The 21957-nt window shown below is 53.0% G+C and overlaps 2 protein-coding genes across 6 annotated transcripts in view; both read right to left on the bottom strand.

Annotated features, from left to right (window-relative positions):
- DNAJC6 (DnaJ heat shock protein family (Hsp40) member C6) overlaps window positions 1-9437 on the bottom strand; it is a 39294-nt gene extending 29857 nt beyond the window's left edge. The window contains exons 1-2 of one of the 4 annotated variants that reach the window (XM_085232353.1): window positions 9315-9434; window positions 1715-1838 (exon numbers count right to left, since the gene is read on the bottom strand). In XM_085232353.1, coding sequence (XP_085088479.1) covers window positions 1715-1727 — 13 coding nt within the window. In that variant the 5' untranslated portion in view covers window positions 1728-1838; window positions 9315-9434. Of the gene's footprint in view, window positions 1-1714; window positions 1954-9314 lie in introns of those variants that run through there. The other 3 variants (XM_085232352.1, XM_085232351.1, XM_085232350.1) reach the window with 3 other exon arrangements.
- Window positions 9438-10715: 1278 nt separating this feature from the next.
- On the bottom strand, window positions 10716-21906 carry AK4 (adenylate kinase 4). Of its 2 annotated transcripts, XM_085231469.1 has the most exons (5): window positions 21272-21880; window positions 16058-16177; window positions 14352-14524; window positions 13400-13518; window positions 10716-12787 (listed from the first exon to the last, which is right to left on the bottom strand). In XM_085231469.1, exons 1-5 carry the CDS (start codon window positions 21414-21416, stop codon window positions 12673-12675), a joined length of 672 nt encoding a protein of 223 aa, XP_085087595.1. In that variant the 5' UTR covers window positions 21417-21880; the 3' UTR covers window positions 10716-12672. The 2 variants fall into 2 exon arrangements, with proteins under 2 accessions (XP_085087595.1, XP_085087596.1); XM_085231470.1 differs by lacking the exon at window positions 13400-13518 and having other exon boundaries at window positions 21272-21906.
- Window positions 21907-21957: the final 51 nt, after the last annotated feature.

Raw genomic sequence — 21957 nt, 5'->3', positions numbered from 1 at the left:
CTTGAACTTCACGTGAAGATTTAGACACCCTCCAAAAATGTATTTGTACGCACAACACACAAATTTACTACAGTTACCAAAAAAAACCCTCTAAACTCAACTCAAAGGCCACACAACCAGGCCTGAGGCTCCCTGCTGCCCAGAGCATGGCTGTGAGATTTGGGCAGACTGAGAGGCACTGCCATGGGTGTCAAGAGCACCAAGTGCACATAGCAGAGCCCTTAACCACGGCCTTCCCAGCCCCATGTATTTAAGGGCAGAGCATCCCAGAAGCAGACTGAGGGAGTTAGTACAATTAGCATCTGGGATATCTTTGTATTTGCAGCTAAACTGTTAGAATGGGTGAATATTGCATGGGAGCCATAAATAAAGGTATTGTCTGGCTATCCACAAACACCTCTTTTTGGCTCAGCAGGGAGCAGCATGGCTTGAAGAAACAGAACAGAGCGACTGCAGCAGCATCACTGAAATAACACCGCGAGCTGACATCAGACAAAAGCTGTGACTTGACGTGAGCCCACGCCTGGCTGGGGGTAAGTGGTTCTGAAAGTTCTAGGAAACTCATTCAGATAATTGCCTTAATGATAGAGGTTAAACAGACCGCAGTATCTAACCAATGCAGCGGATATGCCAGTGTACAGATCCAAACAACTGTACCACGGCCGCCTGCTGTGAGTAAGAATCTACTGACATACACTAATATTGCAAGCTACTATAGCAAAGATATCATAGCAGCAAATTAAAATGCAGTTCTAAAGTCCAGGAGTGAGGAAAAAAAAAAAAAAGTAAAACAAAAAAAAGAAACAAAAAAACAAAGACAGCCTCAAGAACTCTAGAAAGCACATTTACGTGCCAGTGAGGAAGAGGAAAACATTACTCTCATTATAGCAAAGAAAACGTGAAAAGAATACAAGGTATGGCTCTCCTCATCCACATCCAGACATGGGTCAGGAGGATTTATTTCCCTCTGGAGAAGGCTACCACGTTAAAACAAAGGCAATGAATGGAATGCTTCTGAGTGCCCCAGGCCCACGCCTTTCTTTCATGGAGCAGTGCAGGTATCACTGCGACATCGTTCCCTCATGATGGATAGGCACAAGGTTGGCCCCCCCCATGACTGGACAAGGCATATCCTGCCCAGGTTTGGCCTTTGGAAGCCCCCTGCATGGGCTGTAGTTGTTGGTGGGGATGGGCACCACTAAGCAACCAGATACAGAGCGGTTCCTTCCAGCGGCTCACTGAGAAGCTATTGGATGAGTATTCCCAAAGGCTGGTGACCCAGGCAAATTTGGACCTGTGATACAGAGCTGAAGAGCTCTCTATCCCATTACCAGTCCCGAAGACCATCTGGTCCCCCACTCCCTGATTAAATAAAAATGCTGCATGCACCTCATCCTCCGCACAATTAACACACCTTGGTTGGATGATGCTTTTTGGGCGAGGGAAAGAAAACCAATAATTCTTGGAAATAGGTCAGTCGGTCGCACCCGGGGAAAAGACCCCAACACCCTCGATCCGTTTTATCTTCCACATAACCATTTTCTCCAACGAAGGTGAAACCAAGAGGACACCACGAGCCGATTTCACAGAGCACCCCGAGCTGGAAGGGCTTCGCAGCACCCGCCTCGCCTTCCGCCCGCCCCGAGCACCCCGCAGCCCGGCACAAAGCGCTGCCATTGTCCGCGCTGCCATTGTCCCCACGCGCGGCCCTTACCGGAGCTGTCCATGGTGCTGCCGTCGGCGCGGTGCTGCTGCTGCTGCTGCCGCGCGGGGCTCCGGCCGCCCGCCCCCACCGCGCCGGGCCCACCGCCGCCTCCCTCAGCGCCGCTCTCCACCAGCTGCAAAGATTCATAGCCGTCACCTCCGGGTTTCTTGCGGTAGCCGCCGAGCAGGCTCATAGGGGCGAGGCGGGCGGGCGGGCAGCCTGCCGTGCCGCCGCGGGCAGGACGGAAGATGAGCGCTCCGGCCGCCCCGAGGGGAGGGACGGGGCGGGACGGGGCGGCCGCTGAGCTCTGCCCGCCTCCGCGGGCCCGGAAGCAATCGGAGGGCCGCGGCCGCGATCCGCGATCCCGTGGAAGGAAAGGTCTTTAAGGAAAATGGTGCATCCGTACGTCCTGCGCCCGCAGCACCGCCCGCTCCCAGCGCGACCCCTAAGCTCAGAGGAGGAGGATGTACAGCTGGCGGGAGGTTCTTGAGATAGGATCACCGAATGGGTTAGGAGGGACCTCAAACCCATCCAGTCCCAGCTCCTGCCACACACAGCTCCCGTAGACCCATCCGTGGTCTTGGGCACCTCCAGTGACGGGGAACCCATAGCTCTCTGGGCAGCAGTTTCAGGGCCTCACCACCCTCATGGCAAAGCATTTCCTCCTAACAGACAACCTAAATCTCCCCTCTTACAGTCCAAAGCCATTCAGAGAAACATAAGGGTTGGAAGGGACTTCTGGAGTTTTCCCAGTCCAGTTCTCCCTGGGCAGCTGTACCAGGCTCTGCCACCTTGGAGTAAAGAAGTTTTTCCCCAGTGTTCAGATAGAAACTCCTACGTTTTAGTTTGTGCACCTCATCCCCTTGCTGGGCACCACTGAACAGAGCCTGGCCCCACCCACTCAACTCCCACCATTAGATATTGATCAGCACTGATCAGATCCCCCTCAGCTTCTCCTCCCCATGCGTACAGACCTGGGGCTCTCAGCCTGTCCCCATCAGGAGATGCTCCAGGCCCCCACCATCTCTGCACGCTCCACTGGGCTCTCCCAGCAGTTCCATGGCTGCCCTGAATGAGCAGCCCTGCTCTGAGCTCAGTTCTCCAGCTGTGTCCTTCCTGGGTAGAGTAGAGGGGGAGGATCACCTCCCTTGATCTGCTGGCCACACTCTGGGCAGTGCACTCTGGATCCCATTGTCCTTCTTGGCCACCAGGGCACACCATTGCCTCACGGCCAACCACCAGTATGGGAAGTCAGCCAGATCTTTCTCCGCATAATTCCTTCCCAGCAGACTAGCCCCAAATCTGTAACATTCCTCTTCATCCTACCACTCTCAGACACCCCAAAACCCTGCCAGTGCAGCTGGGTGCTATACCAGTTATCTTGTTAGCACTCCAGTTTACTTGTAGCTGTTCACATGGGCACAGACTTCAGACCAACACAAAGCACATCCCCCATCACAGCATGCGATGAGCCACGCCTAGCTCTGTGCACCTGGTAGCATCCTTCCCTTTCACATGAGAGGAACTAAGAGGTGCTCCATAGGAGCAACCATCATCAGCTCTTCCAAACTGATTTTTTTAATTAAAAGAAAATAAAGAGGGAAAAGAAGTTGATGCATCCAGACACAACAGCTGTGCCTCCAGTCTCTCACAAAGAAAGCACAAAGTGCTCTGCTTAAAAAAAAGAAATAAACACAGGCTTGCTTTGAAAGCAATAACCAGAACTTGAAATATTGCTGACACTTGGCTTAAACTCTCCTCTCCCCCATTGCAGGGCAGTGGGTACCTAGCACAGCCGTACCTCATCACATGTTTTTGTTTATTTAACTCCAGCAATTTTACATTGCACTGCAAACAAGGTACATCTGTGACTCAGAATTTTCCTCAGGAAAAAAAAAAAAGAAAACCTCAAGCAGATTTACAAGCAAACTAAAATGAATTGCAGCTTGAGTTTAAGTTTTCTGCCCTCTCCTTACTAGGCTGTTAATATATTGCTGTCTATGTGTAGGTAGCGATGCTCGCCCATAGAGATGTGCTCCCTTCCCTCACATTGCCCATTTGCAGCACCTTAGTCAAGAAAAAAATAAAGTGACTTCCAGAAGTGTGAGCAAAGAAAGAAAAACAAAAACAAAAAGACACGGGGAAACAGCTGCTTAGAATAATTCATCAACATCCCCCAAGGTTTATTGATGCCACCAGATAATCCAGGTGTTTTTATCATGTGTGCATGGTGAAGCTGGCAGGTGCTGTAGGAACATGTAGTGCGAGGGAGGGCTGCACCTGGCTGAAGGCTGGGGAGGGAAGAGCTCCCTCCCCACTGCTGACCTCCCAAGGTCACTTGGTAGCCCAGCCCCCAACCCTGTGCTGCCAGCTGGGCTGCAGCTCTCCTGGGCAAAAGTCAGTGTTAGCAGCTGTAATCCAGCACCAAATATCTGGAGGTGCAACTTCGTTTTCTTCCAGCTCTCCCCTAACGAGATGAGCAGTTAAGGTGAAATATTAAACTCTTAATTCCCCATGAACACATCGCAGTGTTGTAAGAACTACAACTAGAGCTTGAAAATTAATTTACCATCCGGGGTGATATCTCTAAAACTCAATGAGCTGAACATTTGTTCAAAAGCATTCATTCCACTGTGAACCATGAACCCTCTCAGCACAGAGTGTTTCTGCAGGAGGCCCAGAGCCAGGTGTGACCGCACAGATGAGGGCACGCAGTACCAGCAGGGCTGTGCTGGGGCTGCTCTTGTGGGCTGAAAAATGCACTTATTGTTAAGGAAAGCAAGGCTTGCTCAAGCAGCTTAACTCCTCATTCCTCACGTGGTCAGACATGGGAGCAACAGTCACTCTACTTCAGAAAGAAAAAAAATTGAGCAGAACTTCATTGCTTGTTTCTTAAATTCAAGTTTGGAAGTTTCATTTAATCTTACCCAAGAAAGACCACGCTATCACTGACTGTAAATAAACGTACAGAGCTCAGATCCTGTACTTCTACTTCCAAAAAGCCCCTCAGCCCCAGGGACAGGGCTTCCTTCCTCCCTTCGCTCTCACCCCACTCCTTGCATTGAGACCCTGGCCCATCACTACGTGCTCCAGACAATTGACATTTTGTCTTTCCACATATTCAAAGCACTCAAATCCCAATCAAACCACCTCAATTCACAGAGCCCCTAATTTAGGTTCCCTTCAACAGTTCTTTTATGAGTATTCCACAAAACGGGCTTTCTGGAGAATGAGAGAGGGGAAAAGAAAAAAGAAAAAAAGAAAACAACAGCACTCCTTTAATTTTCTTTACCTTCCCTTCACCTTCATAAGAAGCATTTGCAGCCATGGAGAACCCTTCAGCACCAAATCCTGAGCGCTATGGAGAGCTGGAGCAAAAACAATTGGTTTGCTAGGGATCTGCTAGAACTACCTATGGCAGCATCACATTGACCCACAGAAGCCCCACATCCTGAACCAAACCCCAAAACAAGCCTCCCACAGCCTGTGTGCTGCCTGCTCACACCAGCTCAGCCCCAGCAGGCAGCTAAGAACCTGCTCCATGGGCATTAGCTTCGACCTGAACTCCTACAGCACTCCTTCAGCAGAAGAGCATCACTGCATCTTTCTGTCCAACCTTTCCTTCTGGACACAACCCATAAGAAATTTACTCTAAGTCACTGTCCTTAGGGGAAAAGCTGCCTCACCAGCCCTGCCCCCAGGAGGGCTCCAATGCACTCAAGCCCTCTCCAGCTGCCAGCATCTTAAATAAGAGCATCTTGTTTAACTCTAGTTAAGCACATCTGATTGAACTGATTAAAGCCATCAAGCCCCTGTCTGGGTTAGCTCTGCTTCCCTTCACATCAGCAAGCAGCACTGATGAACTAGGAGAAATAATTACACCTCAGAGAAGAGTTGTAGGTCATTATGAGGCTGTATGATTGAGGCTTTGTTGCTTCTTGGCCTAAGAACCACAGTGCCTCATCCTACCTCCCCACTGATGTGGCAATTATCAGATCATTTTTAACCTCTGCAAGAGGCAGCATGTGAATGTTCTTGCATACAGCCAAAGGATTTAACTTGCTGCTCGTCTTCCCTGAGGCCAACAGAAGCAACAGTTCTTCTAAGCACCCATTTTCCCCGAAAGCATCCTGTCCCCAGTAGGGCATGGGTCAGCTGAGCCCTCCCATGACCATATGCCTTATCTGCAGCACCAGGCTCAGTCTTTGGGTTCCAGACCAAATGACATCAGGATGCAAATGACTGGTGCAGGGAGAAGGACACCCCTCGCCCTCACCTCTGGGTCTTCCTTCATCACTTGGGCAGTGCCATGGGCTGGCCAGGAGCACCGCTTCCCCCGCACTGCTCCAGGAATACGCAAGTGACAGCAAAATGGGTGAAGGTGTTTGGTCCAGAGCCAGAAAGAGGACTTCAGAGCAGTGTCAGGATTGTGCTGAGGATAAATAAGCAATGTTTGGGCTGGAGTCAAGGACAGCCATGTGGTTCCATCTCCTGTCCATGCCTAGATGTGCTGGAGAAATGCAGACTGCTCAGTAATGCATCAGGTCACCGCTGTGCTATGTGCCTTGCCACAGGACTGGGATCTTTAGGGAGCTGGGTAGAGAGGGTGGTGAGAGGATTCAACCCTTTGTGAGCCCCGTCTGCTATTTTGGAACTTCTGACCTGGTGATTCCTGCCTTGTTTGTCTCTGATGAAAAGCACACGTGGCCCTGAGAAAGCCTCAGACTTGTTTGTGTTAGACATGGCTTTATCACCGGGACCTTTGCTTTCCCGCAGCCGAGGGCACTGTGAGCCCCTGCAGCAGCCAGAATGCTCAGATCCCGGATAGAATACAAAAGCATTTGTCAATCAGTGGCCATAAGCTCATTTCAGAGGTGTTTGTGGTCTCTATTGGAGCACCTAAAGAGGAAACATCAGTTGCCCTGAACGCTGATGGCAATAGAAGTGCTCACACAGACATGAGTTCTGATCATAGCAGCAGAAGTGAAGTACAATCATCCCAAGTATGTGGGGAGTTTGGGTTGGATGGCCTCACTGGGAGCATCTCCAGAACCTCAGTGAGCAGCTTCCATGGCAGCTGGGCCAACCAAAGCAGTTGGGGCACAGGGAGGAAGAAAAAAGAGCAGCTTGGGAGTTGTTACAAAGGAAAAGCTGATCCTCACCAGGAGGTTCAAAAATGTAGAAGATGGAAAGACAGCAGCCTGTGGTTTTTGCATTCTCCTGCTGGTCGTTGCTCCGGGGCAGACACTTGGCCATGGGCTACATCCAGTGCACATGAATCAGCCCTTCCTGTTCCCTCCCTGCCTTCCTCCCCTTCATTTACCATTACTTTGTGTTCTAGTGCCTTGCAATGGGTCTGTCCTTATTGCCCCATCCACTTCTGCCCTCTGTAATGGTACACGGCAGGGATTGCCGTCTGTGGGGTTTTGTATTGTGCCCCTCCATCCTGATGCACAGCCCAAATCCCTGCTTGATGCCTCCATGCAGACAGCCCGTGAGCACAGCCCACTCATCCCACGCTCAGGGACTGTCTGCATGGAGGCATCAAGCAGGGATTTGGGTAAAAATTGGGTATTTCTGTGCCTAACTGCTGTCCATTCATTGCTTCCCTTTCACTGCCTATTCCCATCCTCACGTATGTTGCAAATAGCCCAATGCCATGAAAACTTGGGCCTTAGGAGCTTCTCTGCAAGCCTTCAGAATGTGTTGTGTGTGATCTCAAGCTGAAGGAGAGGGATGAGTTCAGAAGCACACTGACACCTCCATGGCAGGGGTACTGCATCAACAGCCCTACAAAAATCCTGCTCTATTCAAGACCCAGTGCTTGCAACGGCATCATTCTGCATTTCTGTTCGGGAGAGAACTGTTGGCATTTGAAAAAGGCCAGTGGTAAATCAAGGGGAGAAATTGGTAAAAGTGCAAAATCGTTAAGGTTGGAAAAGACATCTCCAAGTGGGAAATGAGGGCTCCTCAGAGACACAGCCGTGCTGCGGGAGCTGCTGCGTCCGCCCCCACCACAGCTCAGGCCGGGTTTTGCTTTCATCAGGAAATAAAAACGCTGCAGAAATAGAGATTAAGATGAAAAGCTTCAGCCCTGCTGGAAGAGAGCGGGCTGGCAGCGCCCGGCTGCTTCTCCCAAAGCTGCTGGGGTGGGCAGGGGATGCAGATCGCCACCGCAGGCCCTGCCTCGCCATGCCCCTCTGCAGGTCTGTTAGCACATCCTATTGCCTTGGATCAGTTTCCAGCTGGGATGCAGATCCAAACGGCCACCGTTCCCATCCTTCCTATTTCAGTTTCCTGAAAAGAACTTATTTAGGCAGAAATCTGCACATTGCCTACCTACCAACACAGGGTTCCATCCGCTATCGTAAGGTGAACTGCCAGAAAGGTTCCTAAATCACTATTCGTATTTTATTATAAGAAATCCAAAGAGATATTTATAGCTCTCCCCAGGGCCGCTCCACCCGCCGTTGGGAAGCGCCCATAATCCCATTTGCGGCGTTCGGGAGCCGCAGCGTCACGGTGCCAGCTGGGATCGCAGCCCCGGGGCTTTATTCTCCCAATCTGCTGCGCGGGGCGGCAGCACGGAGCCGGATTGCAGCAAATCCCCCCTCCGACCCCAAACCCAGCCTGCTGGCCACCGCACAGCGTGCCGCGCTCCGGGCACAGCACGGCCTCAGGTTAAACCCGGCGGGGCAGATTAGCGGGGTCAGCAGCAAAACGCCCGGGCTGGAGCTGAGAGCGACGCAGCGCTTCAAGGGCGACGCGTGGGTCTGCGTAATGCCCCGAAATGCTGCATCCATGGGCTGCCAGCGCTCCCGGGGCCGTCAGCTGTGTCACTGCTGTCTAAATATAGAGCAGCCGGGTTGTCTCCGCGCTGCCTGTGCCATGGGATCGCCGGGCGCAGGGATCCGGGGTTGGTTTGCTCTCGCTTTGGGAAGGCTATGACTAAGGAATCTGCTGGGGAAGGGTTGGCAGAAGATGGAGGCCCTCGGCAGAGAGCAGGAGCTGATAGGAGCCTGGAGCTCGCAGACCCGGAGACCAAAACAACCCTCCTCCTCCTCCTGCTGCTGCTGCTGTTCTCCCCTCACCGACACCCAAACGAAGGCTGCAGCAATGCCGGCCACCAGAGCACCAGGAAAGCGGGGCTCTGCTCCCGCAGCTGGCTGCCTGCCCCCGGTGCGCTGAAGCAAGTGGAACCCTACTCAAATCACCCTTTTATTTTCTCCCCGGGCTTTGCTAAAGGGAAGGCAGCGCAGCGTGGCTCGGTGCTGAAGGTCAGCCCGGCGGCGGGGCCGGGCCCCGCGCACACCGCGCACCCCGCTGCGGGGAACGGGCAGCGGAGCCCCGCTCCCAGCTCTGATCTGTAACCCTAAAAATCGATCCCTTTCCCCTGGGGGGACGGCACCGCGCTCCGACGGCTCCCGCAGCGCCGAGCTGGGGTCGGGGTGCCCGGGGAGATGCCCACGCGGGATGCGGGATGCGGGATGCGGGATGCGGGATGCTGCCGGCTCCGCACAGCCCCGAGACCCGCTCAGCCCCGCTACGGGTCGGGGGGATTCCCGCAGAGCCCCCCAGGCGCCGCCCCCGCCCCCCACGCTCTGCTCACCTGGGCCACCGGCCGGCTCCATCATCCCCCCGCCCGGACGGACGGACAGACGGGGCGGCGGCAGCGATCTGGGAGGGTGCAGGCAGAGGGTGCGGGCGGGCGGAACTCGGCTCCCAAAATGCGGCACGGAGCGGGATCCGGAGTCAGCGGCGGGCGGGAGAGAGTGGGAACTTCGTGCGTTTTCCTTTTCCTTTTTTTTTTTTTTTTTTTTTGGTTGTTTTTTTTCCCCCTGACTTTGTTATGTTCCTGGCTCGGCACCGAGCCGCACGCCAAACCCTGCGGAGCGGTTGCGTCGGTCACCGGTGCGATCCCAGTGAGGTTGTAGGAGCAATGCGCAGGGATTGGGGCCGCCGGGGAGGTGGGCAGCAGGTGATGCCGCACACACAGCTGCTGCCTGCCCCCAGCCTGGGCTGCCAACACAAGCCAACGTATACAGAAAGGTGGGAATTGTAATGATTTTAGTGTTCTGAGGCTCAAAGAAACACCTAGCAGCTCTCTGCTTGCAGATCCATGGGGATGCCCAGGCTGCTTTTCCCTCCATGGATCCACGGTTGAGAAAACAGAGCAATACATTATGGGGCAGTGTCACATCATGGGGTAGCGTCGCTTTATGGGACAGTGTCACCAACTGGACCCTGGAGTCCAGGGGAGAGCAGGGCTGCTGGCTGGTAATTGAAAAGAACCAACCATCAGATCTGCAGCGATGAGATCTCTGGGCACCTCCAGCTTTTAATTCCCTCTGCCCAAACCCACGTGACGGATTACTGGGGGCACCAGAGCGAGCTGTGTGTGTTGCAGTGCCTCATGCTCTGCTTTGCTTCTGCTGGGGGAAGTTAAACAGGAAAACCAGAACCTCTCCATGCAGTGAGGACAGGAGAGGAACATCCGGCTTCACCCACAGCATCTCAGAGCTGCCTGGGTTAGCTCTGTTAATTTTGGATTTTATCAAACGAAGATTGGATAGTAGGGGATATCTCCTCTCCAAAGAGTGCTCAGCACTGCACAGCTGCCCAGGGGTGGGGGATCACCGTCCCTGAGGGTGCTCAGAGCCATGGGGATGTGGCACTGAGGGACGTGGGCAGTGGGCATGGGGGGGTGGGCTGGGGGAGCACAGAGGGCTTTTCCAGCCTGATTGGTTCTATGAAAGGAGCTGACTGCAGGACAGGACTCAAACAGCAGCATCATGTACAAGCCAGAAGCGATATAGGGGAGATTTCCTCCAGTTTGAGTGTGGGTACTGTAGATTCTCTCCTTCCCTCCCATCCTCCTTGTGCTCACTGGTGCCAGTCTCCCACAGACAAACCCACGGACAAACACAGGACCCATTGGAAACACAGGACTCCAGGGAAGGTTCAGCAGCCACGGGGCAAAATTCACAAACGGACACCACCAAACTGGGGATAAGCAGGAGAAAAAATTTATTTACATCTTCCAAGCGGCAGAACAGCAATGGAGATTCCCCGGGAGAAAACTCAAGGAGCAAAACTCAGTGTCACATACTGGGATGTGGGCACCCACCGCCCTTTGGTCCCTACAGTGCGGCTGAGGCTGCGGGAAGCACGAGATTCACAGCACAGGGGCAGAGGAGAGCGAGGGCTGCACTGCCTGGTGGGACAACCCGGGGTTTGGTCTGCCAAAGTGCAAAGTACAACTCTTACAGAAAAACCTGTCCTGAGGGCTGGAGGGATGCGTGGCCACGAGGTTCTGCATTTATGAGAGAGCTCAGAGCCTCTGAAACAAGCGCTCACGTGCCAGAGATGCTACTGCAGGGGATCGTGATGGATTCTGGCTGTTATCAGGAGAAAGCGAGGGCAAAGCTGTCCCCAACTGAGCCAGTGACAAGCAGAGCTGCTGGTGGCATTGAGGCAGAAGTGGCTCAGAGAAGCACTCCCAGGGCAAAAGAAAGAAAAAAAATCCTAAAAGAATATTTCCCTAAAAAGTTGGTCCGCCCTGCCTTGCTGTGGAGCTGCTCTCCAAACAAAAACACAGTGGCATTTCAGCAACACGAACTTGTCCAGGCTGCTCTAATTGATTGCATGGGTGGAAGGCAGTGACAGCTTCCCTGCATCCCTGCCTGTGGTCTGGCAGACTGCAGCAAGCAGCTCAGCAAAGCGTTCTCCAAAGCAGATGCTAAAATTCACCTTTAATTTTTAAACTTTAAAAAATACACACCTTGCTTTTTTTTTTCTTTTTTTTTTTTCCTTAAATATATAGTCTATAAAATAAGGCAACTGGAGGAGACCAGGGGAGCATCCCCATAGACCTGGCGGCTGTGCCCAGAGCTCCTGCATGCAGGGGTGGGAACAGCACCAGCAGGCCCTTGTTTGCAAACCAACTGCTGGGCAGCAGGAGCATGCTAACACTGCTTCAGACAGATGCACGCTCACACACAACACTGCTGAAAGGAGTGTGGTCACTTTGACAGCCCTGATGGACATAAGGGACAGACAGCAGGGCAGCACTGCCAGAGCCTGCAGCCACTGCAGGTGAACCCCCCGCAGGAGGCACATGCTTGGGACAGCCCCTTTCCAGTGGGACAAAGGCAGCAGAGAACAAGGAATGACTCTGTTTCTCACCAAAACACATTTAAAATCTTTGGGAGAAGCTATTGAAACAGGGCTGTATCTCGTGGCATGGAAAGCTACGGACAAGGTAAGCACAAACCAGAGCCTGCTCACCTTCCTGCTCCACATCACACCAGCTCATGACAAGTAAAACATGTAGCAGCTTTTTCTACTGTTTTCTTCATCTTTCCTTAAAGCACAATATGTATTCTACCTCCTGTGTTTCCCCTCTTCTACATCTACTGTTACTGGAAATGTGATCTTGATATTTCTGAGCTCTAGTGTGAATGTTTTCTATGTTCCTCACCAATTCCCACCGGGCTGAAATCTTGCACTTTAGAGCTTTGTTTCTCTAAGAAATAAATTTAATAGAAAATATATTTTTTTTAAAAGACAACAACAGAGAGACCTGTGTTAAACAGTACTACAGGGCAACGGAATGGCACATTATAGGCTTAGAGGCTGGTGTTTCATACAGGGGTGGCAGGGAGATCACGGCAAGTTGTGTAAACCTGAAAGAATCATGACCTAGGTTTGCACCACTGATCTGTGTGGTTGGATCACAGGCAGGAATATTTTCTAGCCTCAGAAGAAATAACACTTATTCTAGCAGACTTGACCTTATAAACATAGATCTTTTCACCTGGATACTGGTTATAACCGTGTTTCCATAGCTGTTATCCAGCACACCTGGGGATGGTACTGCATGATTGCTTAATTTGAGCACAGCTCCAGCACCGTGCAGAGAAACCAAGCAGTTATCACACCAACTCCTGGTCCCCGGCCCAGGCTGCTTAGTGCTCCTCTTCTGAGCGCAGGGGTGGGATCTTGTTGGACAGCAGGGCGTACACGTACGGCCAGATCTTGTTGGTCTCTGTCCCCGAAAATGAGTGCAGGATACCCCTGCTCCTGAAGAGAGTCAAGCAGTTAGTGCCAAGAGGGTGAGGACAAGACATTTCTCAGCTCCAAAATAACAGTGTGGACTGCAAGGTCAGATCCTGAAGTGTGATCATCTACTTATAGCACATCCACCCCAGCCTGCCCTGCCCTGCAATGCACAGCTCAAAGTGGCAATGGCTCTGAGCTTTAGAGACATGCAGCTACTGAGATGCTTACAACAAAGCTTTTTCCCCAAGTGTCTGCATGCAGGGGGGCTAGAAGACACCTCTCATCTCCCCTCAGGAGTATGCACTCAGGATCCATGTGCTCTCTACCACCCTTTGCCCTTGTTTCTTCTGCCCTGTTGCCAATTCCCCTGTTGCCAATTCATTTAAAAGCCAAGCCCAGGAGCCTTGGACTGTTTTTGTGCAAGGCAAACATACCACTTCAGACCTGCAGGGGATTATTTAATAAACCCGTTCATTGATGCTATTTGGAGCAGCACAGAAAGCTGCTACTGGTTTGGTGAGTGAAGTGAACCACTCTTTGCAGGGCACCACCTCCATGGTCCTGCATGTGCTGCACAGCAATCTGCCCCCAGAAAGCAGCAGGGCTGTGCTTTATTCACACGGTTGAACTCACTTGTATAACTCTATTACTGGCTTTGCAGCATCTTTGTACTTTCTGAGCCGGGCAGTGACGGCCTCAGGTTTATCATCCTCACACTGGACCAGTGGCTCGCCCGTCACGTCGTCAATGCCCTGCAGAAAGGCAAATGCTGTCAAGAGCATTTTCATTGAGCACTTAGCACAAACCTCATTTATCAAAAGGCACTGTGCAGAACTCTGCAGGACAGCTTTCAAGGCCAAAACCATCTGGTGCCCCAGTATCCCTGGGTCTTCATAGCATTGTAGAATTGTTTGAGTTGGGAGACCTTTGAAGGCCATCTGGTCCCACTCCCCTGCAATGAACAGGGACACCCACAGCTCCACCAGGTGCACAGAGCCCCGTCCTCTGACCTTGGGTGTCTGCAGGGACGGGACACCACTGTCTCTGTAGGCATCCTATCCCAGTGCTCTACTGCTCTTATCATTAAAAAAAAAAAACAAGAAAAAAACAAAACAAACCAACCTATTTCCTTCTATCCAATCTATCCAACCCCCCTCTTTAGTATGAAACCATTTCCCCTTGTCCTATCACCACAGATCCCACTCAAGAGTCTGTCCCCTTCCTTCTTACATCCCTTGTTTAGGTAGTGAAAGGCTGCTCTCAGCTCTCCCCCAGAGCCTTCTCTTCTCCAGCTGCACAGCCCCAGCAGTCAGCCTGTCCTCATAGGAAGGTGATCCATCCCTGGAAGTATTTTTGTGGCCCTCTTCTGGAGGCATTCCAGAGGTCAATGTCTGTACTGAGGACTTCACATCTGGACACAGTGCTCCAGGTGAGGTCTCACCAGCACAGAGAAACAGGATCAGCTACCCCGATCTGCAGGCTACACTGCTTTTGATGTAGTCTTACTACATAGGATTTTTCCCCAGTGGTATTTGAAGCTTGTGCCAGCCCACTCACGCGGCAGAAGGCTGCTCCAAGCTCTTACATGCACATGAGGAGGGTTGAACTCCATGTTGTAGACCCGTCCGCTCGCTGGGTGGATCCATCGGGCGCTCAGACGGTCCTTCAGCGTCTCGAAGGGGATGTGCAGGCTGATCACCAGGTCCAGCTCACAGATCTTGTCCAGTGCCTCAGCTTGTCCCAGCGTCCGTGGGAAACCTGCGGGCACGTACCACAGCACAGCAGGGTGATTGGAAGAAAAGCACACGGCTGCTTGCTGCAAAGGTGCTGCAAAGATAGCACAGCTCCTCGCTGCAGTGCACATGGTGCGAAAGAGCCATCCACCAGATGGCTGCTGCAGAAAATAGCTCCTCCAGCACCAGCTCCCAAAATACAACACACAGATCTCTGCAGGCTCGTGTTCTCCTGGGAAGCAGTGCCCAGCATGGGGACTTTTCCCACCTCTCCAGGCCACCACTAAGCTCAGCAAACACCTGCAGAGCCTCAGAAGACATCCTAGACCTTTCCCCAGTTGAGCATTATTAGCTGTGAGCTCGCCAGAATGTCATCAGAGCTAATGAATTAGTCAGCATGAGAAAGAATATATGTGATCTGCTTTACCAAGTCAAGTTGCACTGTTCTTTGAGTTAGTGAACGGACTGCTTGAAATAAGCATGCTCCTTGTCAGAGGTCACTGTGCAAAGCAGGAGGCTCCCCAGATCTATGCCCACCACCCATGGCCATGCTTTGCCCTGGAGGCAAACCAGGGTCTGAGTGAATACTGGGGTGCAAACGCTCGTGAATGCAGAAACAGTAGACTTGTAATACAAAACACTTACTGTAATATTTGCCAATCACTGTGTTTCCAGTGAACCGAGTAGTATTACTATGAGAGTAATGAAATGTTACAGTGGAGATTGAGTTTGGGGTGTTTTGCCCACCCACTTTCCTCATTTTGCAACTTACTAACTAGGAAACAACCAAAGGAAAATTTCAAAGTAAGGAAAGGAGAGTATTAGTAACAAGCTTTTTGAAAGTGCTTCCCCACATGGGCTACCCCTCCCTATGTCACATGGGGCTCTGCCCAAAAACCCAGGTAGCTGCACCCCACCAAGTCCCACCATCCTTTCCCCTGCCCAAACCCCAGAGCTCTTCACAGCACTGCCATCAGAGCTGCCTGCTGCACACCTCCCACACGCTTTGCTTGGAGCATTTCTCCATCCCAGGTGGATGTATGGCTTGGGATCACAGCTCATTCAGATGCAGATGGAGCTGGGAAGAAGTTTTTCTTGCCAGCCCCTCTCTGCACGCTGGCCCCAGGGGCTGCTTTATGAAACACCTCTCTCCTTTCCCTTCCCCACAAATGATCTCAACTGCACACACATGTGCTGCTTCTTAGGGTTCAGGGAAGCAACAGCCACATACCAATTTCTCTCCTTGCTCTTCTGCCAGAACCAGCAAGGACCATTGACCCCAACCGATAGCACGCACACACAGTGAGAGCCTTTTCTTATTTTTAGCTCTGCAGTTTCAAACTGATGGAGTCTCTCCTCAAGCTCTTGATTTACTACAAAAAACAGGCGAACCTCATGCTATCCCTGAGAGCAGTGCTTCTGCAAGCAGTTTGGTGCCATCTGCCCTCCCATCTACTGCCAGCAGCACCAGGACAGGCACCTTTGGTCTTCTCAAACCCATCAGGAGCAAAGCGATGCTTTAAAGGTGGCTGGCTTTTGCCCACACAGATGCACTCACCATCAAGCAGCCAATGCTCTGCTCGCCGCTTCTCCAGCTCCGTCATCATCACACGTGTGATGACGTGGTCAGGCACCAGAAGGCCTCTCTCAAGGTACTGCTTTGCCAAGACGCCAACTTCTGTTCAAGTTAAAAACAAAAATAAATTAAAACTGCATGACATTCTGCATGAAACAATATTGCTCCCCCTCAAATTCTGCTTGCCCTCAGAGATCGCTCACCCTTTCGGCAGCACACTGGGGAACACAGAGCTCCTTTGGAGCTGGGGAATGCTTGGTGAGGGGTAACATGAGCAGGGCCACCTGCATCAGATGTCACTGAGACACTGCATGGCTGCAGCTCTGCTCAGCAGCCAGCTGCCAAGCTCACCTCCTGCTCTGCACATTGCATATAATAACACACCTTGCTACACGCCCAATGTTACAGCTGCAATCACTGTGTCTCAGAGGAGCTTCCCATACATTTATGGGGACAAATGATGCTTTTGGGTAATGCTTGCAACCTGACTGAGACAAACCAAGTTTGCCTCTTCCTGCTTTCATGTATGTCGTGAGACACTGCACCATCTTTTATAAATTATCTGAAGGGATGCACATTCCCAGTGTCACATATAAAATGTGACAGTAAACAGGCATCATCAGAAAGCTCGTCTGACAACCCACGCCTCTGAGCATCTGTTATCATGCTGAAAGGAGAACATAGCTTTCCATCCACAGGCTTTTAAGACTTCCGAGCCTCAACTCAGGATACATTCAGGTAAGAAAACCTGAGTGCATCCTCCTCCCAGAGCACCTAACAGCATCTGTCACTAAAACGGGATTTGCAGCCCATTTTTGCAAGTTTTCTACTTGGACAGCACATTTTAGCCCTCTCAGAGCACAAGTCTTCTACCTGAAGTACTAAGAGCTATGCTGCACCGTCAGAGAAGGCTTCTGGGGCTTTGCACAGGTGGCTGAGCATGGAGGGAGGTGCAGCAGGACAAAGTTCCCTGCAGAATCCTTCTGTCACTGGGACTGTCCTTAGCTGATCTTCCCCTCCAGGAAGGACCCACCACCCCCTTCTGTCTCAGTCTGACAACATACAGTCTCAATACCCCTCACTGATGGCTTTTGGAACGAAGCAGCTGAAAGATGCAAGCTGGCTGAAGGAGAAGGAACTCTCCAGGTTCTGGTTTGCCAGACTACAGCAAGATGTAGAAGCCGGTCGGGCACTCGCACCAGAGCACAGGCTGAAATTTCTGGCACGCAGAAGGGTTTGATGCAAGAAGCACAGCTCCCAGAGAGAACCCATCTCACTTAGAGAATGGAGCCTGGAGCAGCCTGTGCAGCACAGCTCCGGGTGTGTGAGGCTGCAGGGAACCTCCCCAAAACAACAAGTGTGGATGAAGCAGGGCACGCAGAGGCTGCCCTTCTGGCAACCTGCCCACAAAACTCTGAGTCACCAGGCTGCAGGAATGAGTCAGCGGGGGCATGATGGTGGTCCCCTCCCTCCGCTCCACAAACGTTCTGCAACCAATGCTGCTGAGCAGCTCATAGCCTCAGTGCATCCCCAGGGCTGCAGAAAATACCTTGTTCAATGACAAGCTCTTTGTCACTGCCCATATGTCACCCTCCTGCTCGGGAAGCACATGAGGATGAAAAGAATACATTATGTCTTACGCAACCAGCACACAGACCTGCTAGGGCATAAATATTATTGCATCCACCTACATTTTTTAATATTTATTCACGTGGCCTGCACATTGCCAGAAGGGTTACAGAGCTGTGGCTGGTTGAGGGAGCAGAGCTCAGGCTGTAGCTGCAGGTCCTGCTCCTGTCCCAAGGACCCACAGGACCAGCTGCTGACGACATACAAGCTGGGAAGTCTGGAAATGCATCTCACACATCCATCCAAGGCCATAGCTCTGCACCAAAATGCTGTAGTTTTTCCATGACTGCAATACAAGCAGACAGCTCCCTGCTGCTCCTGGTGCAGGGAATGCTCCAGCATGCATAGGAGACACATCAGCAAGGGGGCAATGCAGCACCATGGGAGTGCATGCACTGACACGGGGTCAACACGCCAGCACAGGGCGGCAATGCTTTCAGACTGCTACTGGAGCCTCTCAGCCTCTCCATCCCTGCTCAGCTTCCTCCCAAGCTCTCAAGGCATCGCTCATACTGCAGAATGGGCAGATAGTTCCTACAAAGGATGCATGGAGCTACTCAGTCTTTGGACCCCAGCACTTGGGATGTGCTGCATCACATCACCCCTGCAGCACAACCCTGCTGGGTTGCTTTTATCTCCAATTTTCTCAATCTATCCTATGCATTTCTGTGGTGAAACTGCCCCAGCCCTGAGCCAAGAGGCAGCAGGGTTTGGGCATGCCCACGCATGGATATCCCTGCAGATCCCGATCCCGCCGTGTGACGATGATCTGGGGTTCATCCTTCCCAAACAAGGGCCAAAATCCACACTGCTATCACGTAATCCTGTTAAGCTAATGACCGCAGGTTTAACGCAGGACTTCAGCCCCTGCTGTAACCCTAGTTCATCTGTACCTTCCAACTCTTATCAGAGCAGCATGGCTGGTCCCAGCCTTGTGACACCTCCTGCAAAGGCAGCGGCACCAGCTGAGGGTTGGAGAGGCTGCAGGGGCTCAAGGAGAGGCTGTTCCCAAGCACAAGGTGCAAGAATTTGGCATGGAGCACAAAAGCTTTGCTGGCCAGCAGCCCCTGGCCGGACACTACAAAATAACCTTGGACTTTTGGTCCCTTGGAGCCACCTTTTGCATGATTTCTTACAGAGGCTCCAGCAGAGCAATCTGGAGTTAACGGAAGGAGAAGCTCCAAGTGGTTAATGCAGCACTGACCGCAGTTATCTGTGCACCAAGCTATAACAACCCCGGTTGGCCAAGGCCGGATACTTCCTCTAATTTTCAGAGCCCCAGTGCTTCTCATCCCATCTCTGAAGGCAGGATCCAGCTTTGGGGAGCTGCAGTCTGGCACAGCCACGCATCTGGGAACATCCACAAGCAGATGGCTCCCGAAACGACGGCTGCATCCCGAGCAGCACAGTGAGCAGGCGAGGGGACAGACCCAGGCATTGCCTGGAGCACACAGTTTTACTGCAAATTAACTGGGTCCTGCTGGGACTCCAGGATGCTGCACAGACCAGAAATAAAGCCCTGGGCACTGAGGCTTGAACCGGATGAATAAAACAGTCGCCATCCCCCGTCACACCTTGCCTAGCACCAAAAGCACTGTTTCTTCACCAACATCCACAAAAAGCACTTCTGTATAACAGGGCAGCCACTAAGCAAGACACTGATTAACTGGCTTCCTATGAACCATGTCCTGCAGCAGCAAGCACAAAAACCACCTATGATCCTTGCTCTAAAACCCCCCAACAGTCCTTTAGGTGCTGTAATGTGGCTCCTCTGCCCTGAAGTGCAATGTCAGTGACACAGATGATAAAGCCAAGGAGATAATTTACTTCCATTTAGCTTCCTCCGGAGTTGGCACATGGCAGCATGCTCATGTAACAGCTTGTCCAAAGCAAACAGCGGAAAAAAAGCAAATAGCTGCACCTTACTGAGAGCTGTGACCAGAGGCTATGTCAGAGGTGGCATCTGAAAGGACAATCAGCTGTGCCAAGTTGAGGCTGGTTTACTTCTGAGCAGTTTTATCCACATTTCTCAGTGTTGTCTCCTTTGGGAACCCAAGTTTACTTTGGAAGACTTTGGCTAACTCAGCTCACAGCTCCCTCCTCCTGCAGCATCCCCAGAGCTCTCCTACACAAAGAGCTGCAAACAAAACCCAGGGAAGCCTGTGGGTGCACACAGCTCAGCACTGCACACCTGATGCCCACAGGAGCATTCCCCACCCACGGCCATACTTCCACACCTTGCAAATCCGCCTGGTTTGCCCTCAGGTGTTTTGCAGCCCAGCCAAAAGTTAGCCGGACTTTCCGAATTTTCAGTCTCTTCCCAAAGGAAATATTTTTCTGCTTTTTATTTATAGAAGGAAATCTGGGTCTTTTTAACTGCGTGACCAGAGGCAGGGTGGTGAGCAACGCCCCGCGGCGCACACAGCTCCCAGCATTCATTCACCCTCTCTTCCCCTCCCTTCTTGTCACACCTCTAAAAAGGGAAAGCCTGCTTATTTCCCCCCCCTCCTGTTTTGCATGGATGCCACTCCACGGCTCTTCTGAGTCAGCTTCCTCCTGGGCAGGTCCCACGCACAGCAGCAGGGCACAGGAGCTGCTGCAAGCTGGTATTGCCCAACCACAGCCACCCCACAGGCTGCTGGCCCCTGAAGTTCGTGGGATCTGATAGCGCGGGCACAGCAAATGCTATCAGCTCTCCAAAAGGCTTAGGATGTGAAATACAGGATGGGCTGAGGCTTGCTGTCCCCCCACACTCCCTGACTGTGGAGGTAGCTTAATGAGTGGGAGCGCACATGGGCACCCTGCAGCATTTCCCCAGCCCTCCTGCAGTGGATGGCACAGCCGCAGCACCCCGCTTCCCAGTGGGATCCTCATGAACACGTGCATCCCCTGCACAACTTCAAGCATCTGCCTTCAGTCATATTGCAATGCTCCCATACCATGGCTTGGTTGGAAGGCACCTTAAAGATCACACAGGCTGTGTTTTCACTCAGAGGGTGGTGAGGCACTGGAACAGGTTGCCCAAGGAGGCTGTGGATGCCCCATCCCTGCAGGCACTCAAGGCCAGGCTGGATGTGGCTCTGGGCAGCCTGGGCTGCTGGTTGGTGACCTGCACACAGCAGGGGGTTGGAACTGATGAGCACTGTGGGCCTTTTCAACCCAGGCCATTCTAGGATTCTATGATCATACAGTTCCAATACCAAATTTTGCTCTTGCCAAATCCAACAAACTCAATACTTTTGCGTGGGTTATTCCAGGGGTTGGACTCGATGATCCTCACGGGTCCCTTCCAACTCGGGATACGTTAGGATTCTACTTGCACAGCTGCCTCCCCAGCTGCGCCCAGAGCTGGGACAGTCACCCCATCGTATCAGTCACCCCGTAAACTCAAGATGCAGAGGGGAGACGATAAACGAAACCCAGCGACGCCACTGCCCGCAATCCAGAGGCGACCCCGGCTCGGCGGCGGGGCGCGGGGACACCGCAGCTCAGCGGGACGGACAAAACCCGGACGGTTCCCCCGGCCCCCTCCCGCCCCGTCGGTGCGCACCGACCCCCGACACTCACCGCCGCCGCCGCGGAGGCTCTCCCGCAGGAATTGGCCGCTGGAGAGGTGCTGGAGCCCGAAGCTGCGGGCGATCCTCTCGCACACCGTCCCCTTCCCCGAGCCGGGGGGGCCCAACACCACCGCCCGCAACACTTTGGAGGCCATGGCCGCCTAACGGAGCCGGGCGGGGGATCCCTGCGGGGCAGCACGGCGCGTTACGCGGCGGCAGCGCGAAGCCCCGGAGCGGGGGGAGCCCAAAGCTGTGGGAGGAGGAAGAGAAGCCGCCGCGACGGGGGGCAGCGCCCCGACGACACCCGCATCCCCCTCACAGCGGGGCGCGGAGGGGCTGCCGGCCGCACCGTGCCGCTCCCCCCTCCCCGCACACGGTACACATCAGCACGGGGGGAGGGCGGGAGGGATGAAAGGAGCGGAGGGTGGGAGGGGGGGCTCTCCGCCTGCCCGCCCCCTCGGGCCGCGGCACCCTGGGATTCGTAGTCCCGCCGCCCGACGGGTCCCGCACCGATGGGCGGCGCGGGGGGGCGGAACGAGGCTCGGAACGAGCGGCACCCCGTGCTGACGGTACGGCCCCCCCCCACCCGCACATACACGGCGGCACGGGGCACCCGCGCGTGCGTACGTCTGTGTACGTGTGTGTCTGCGCGTCCGTACGTCTGTGTGTCTGTGTGTACCCGCGCGTCCCCGCCCC

Source organism: Meleagris gallopavo, chromosome 10 (assembly GCF_905368555.1).
Source record: "Meleagris gallopavo chromosome 10, MGAL_WU_HG_1.1, whole genome shotgun sequence".
In the NCBI taxonomy this organism is placed as follows: Eukaryota; Metazoa; Chordata; class Aves; order Galliformes; family Phasianidae; genus Meleagris; species Meleagris gallopavo.
Note: the sequence above shows the minus strand (reverse complement) of the source record. Positions and strands in the feature narration are given on the sequence as shown.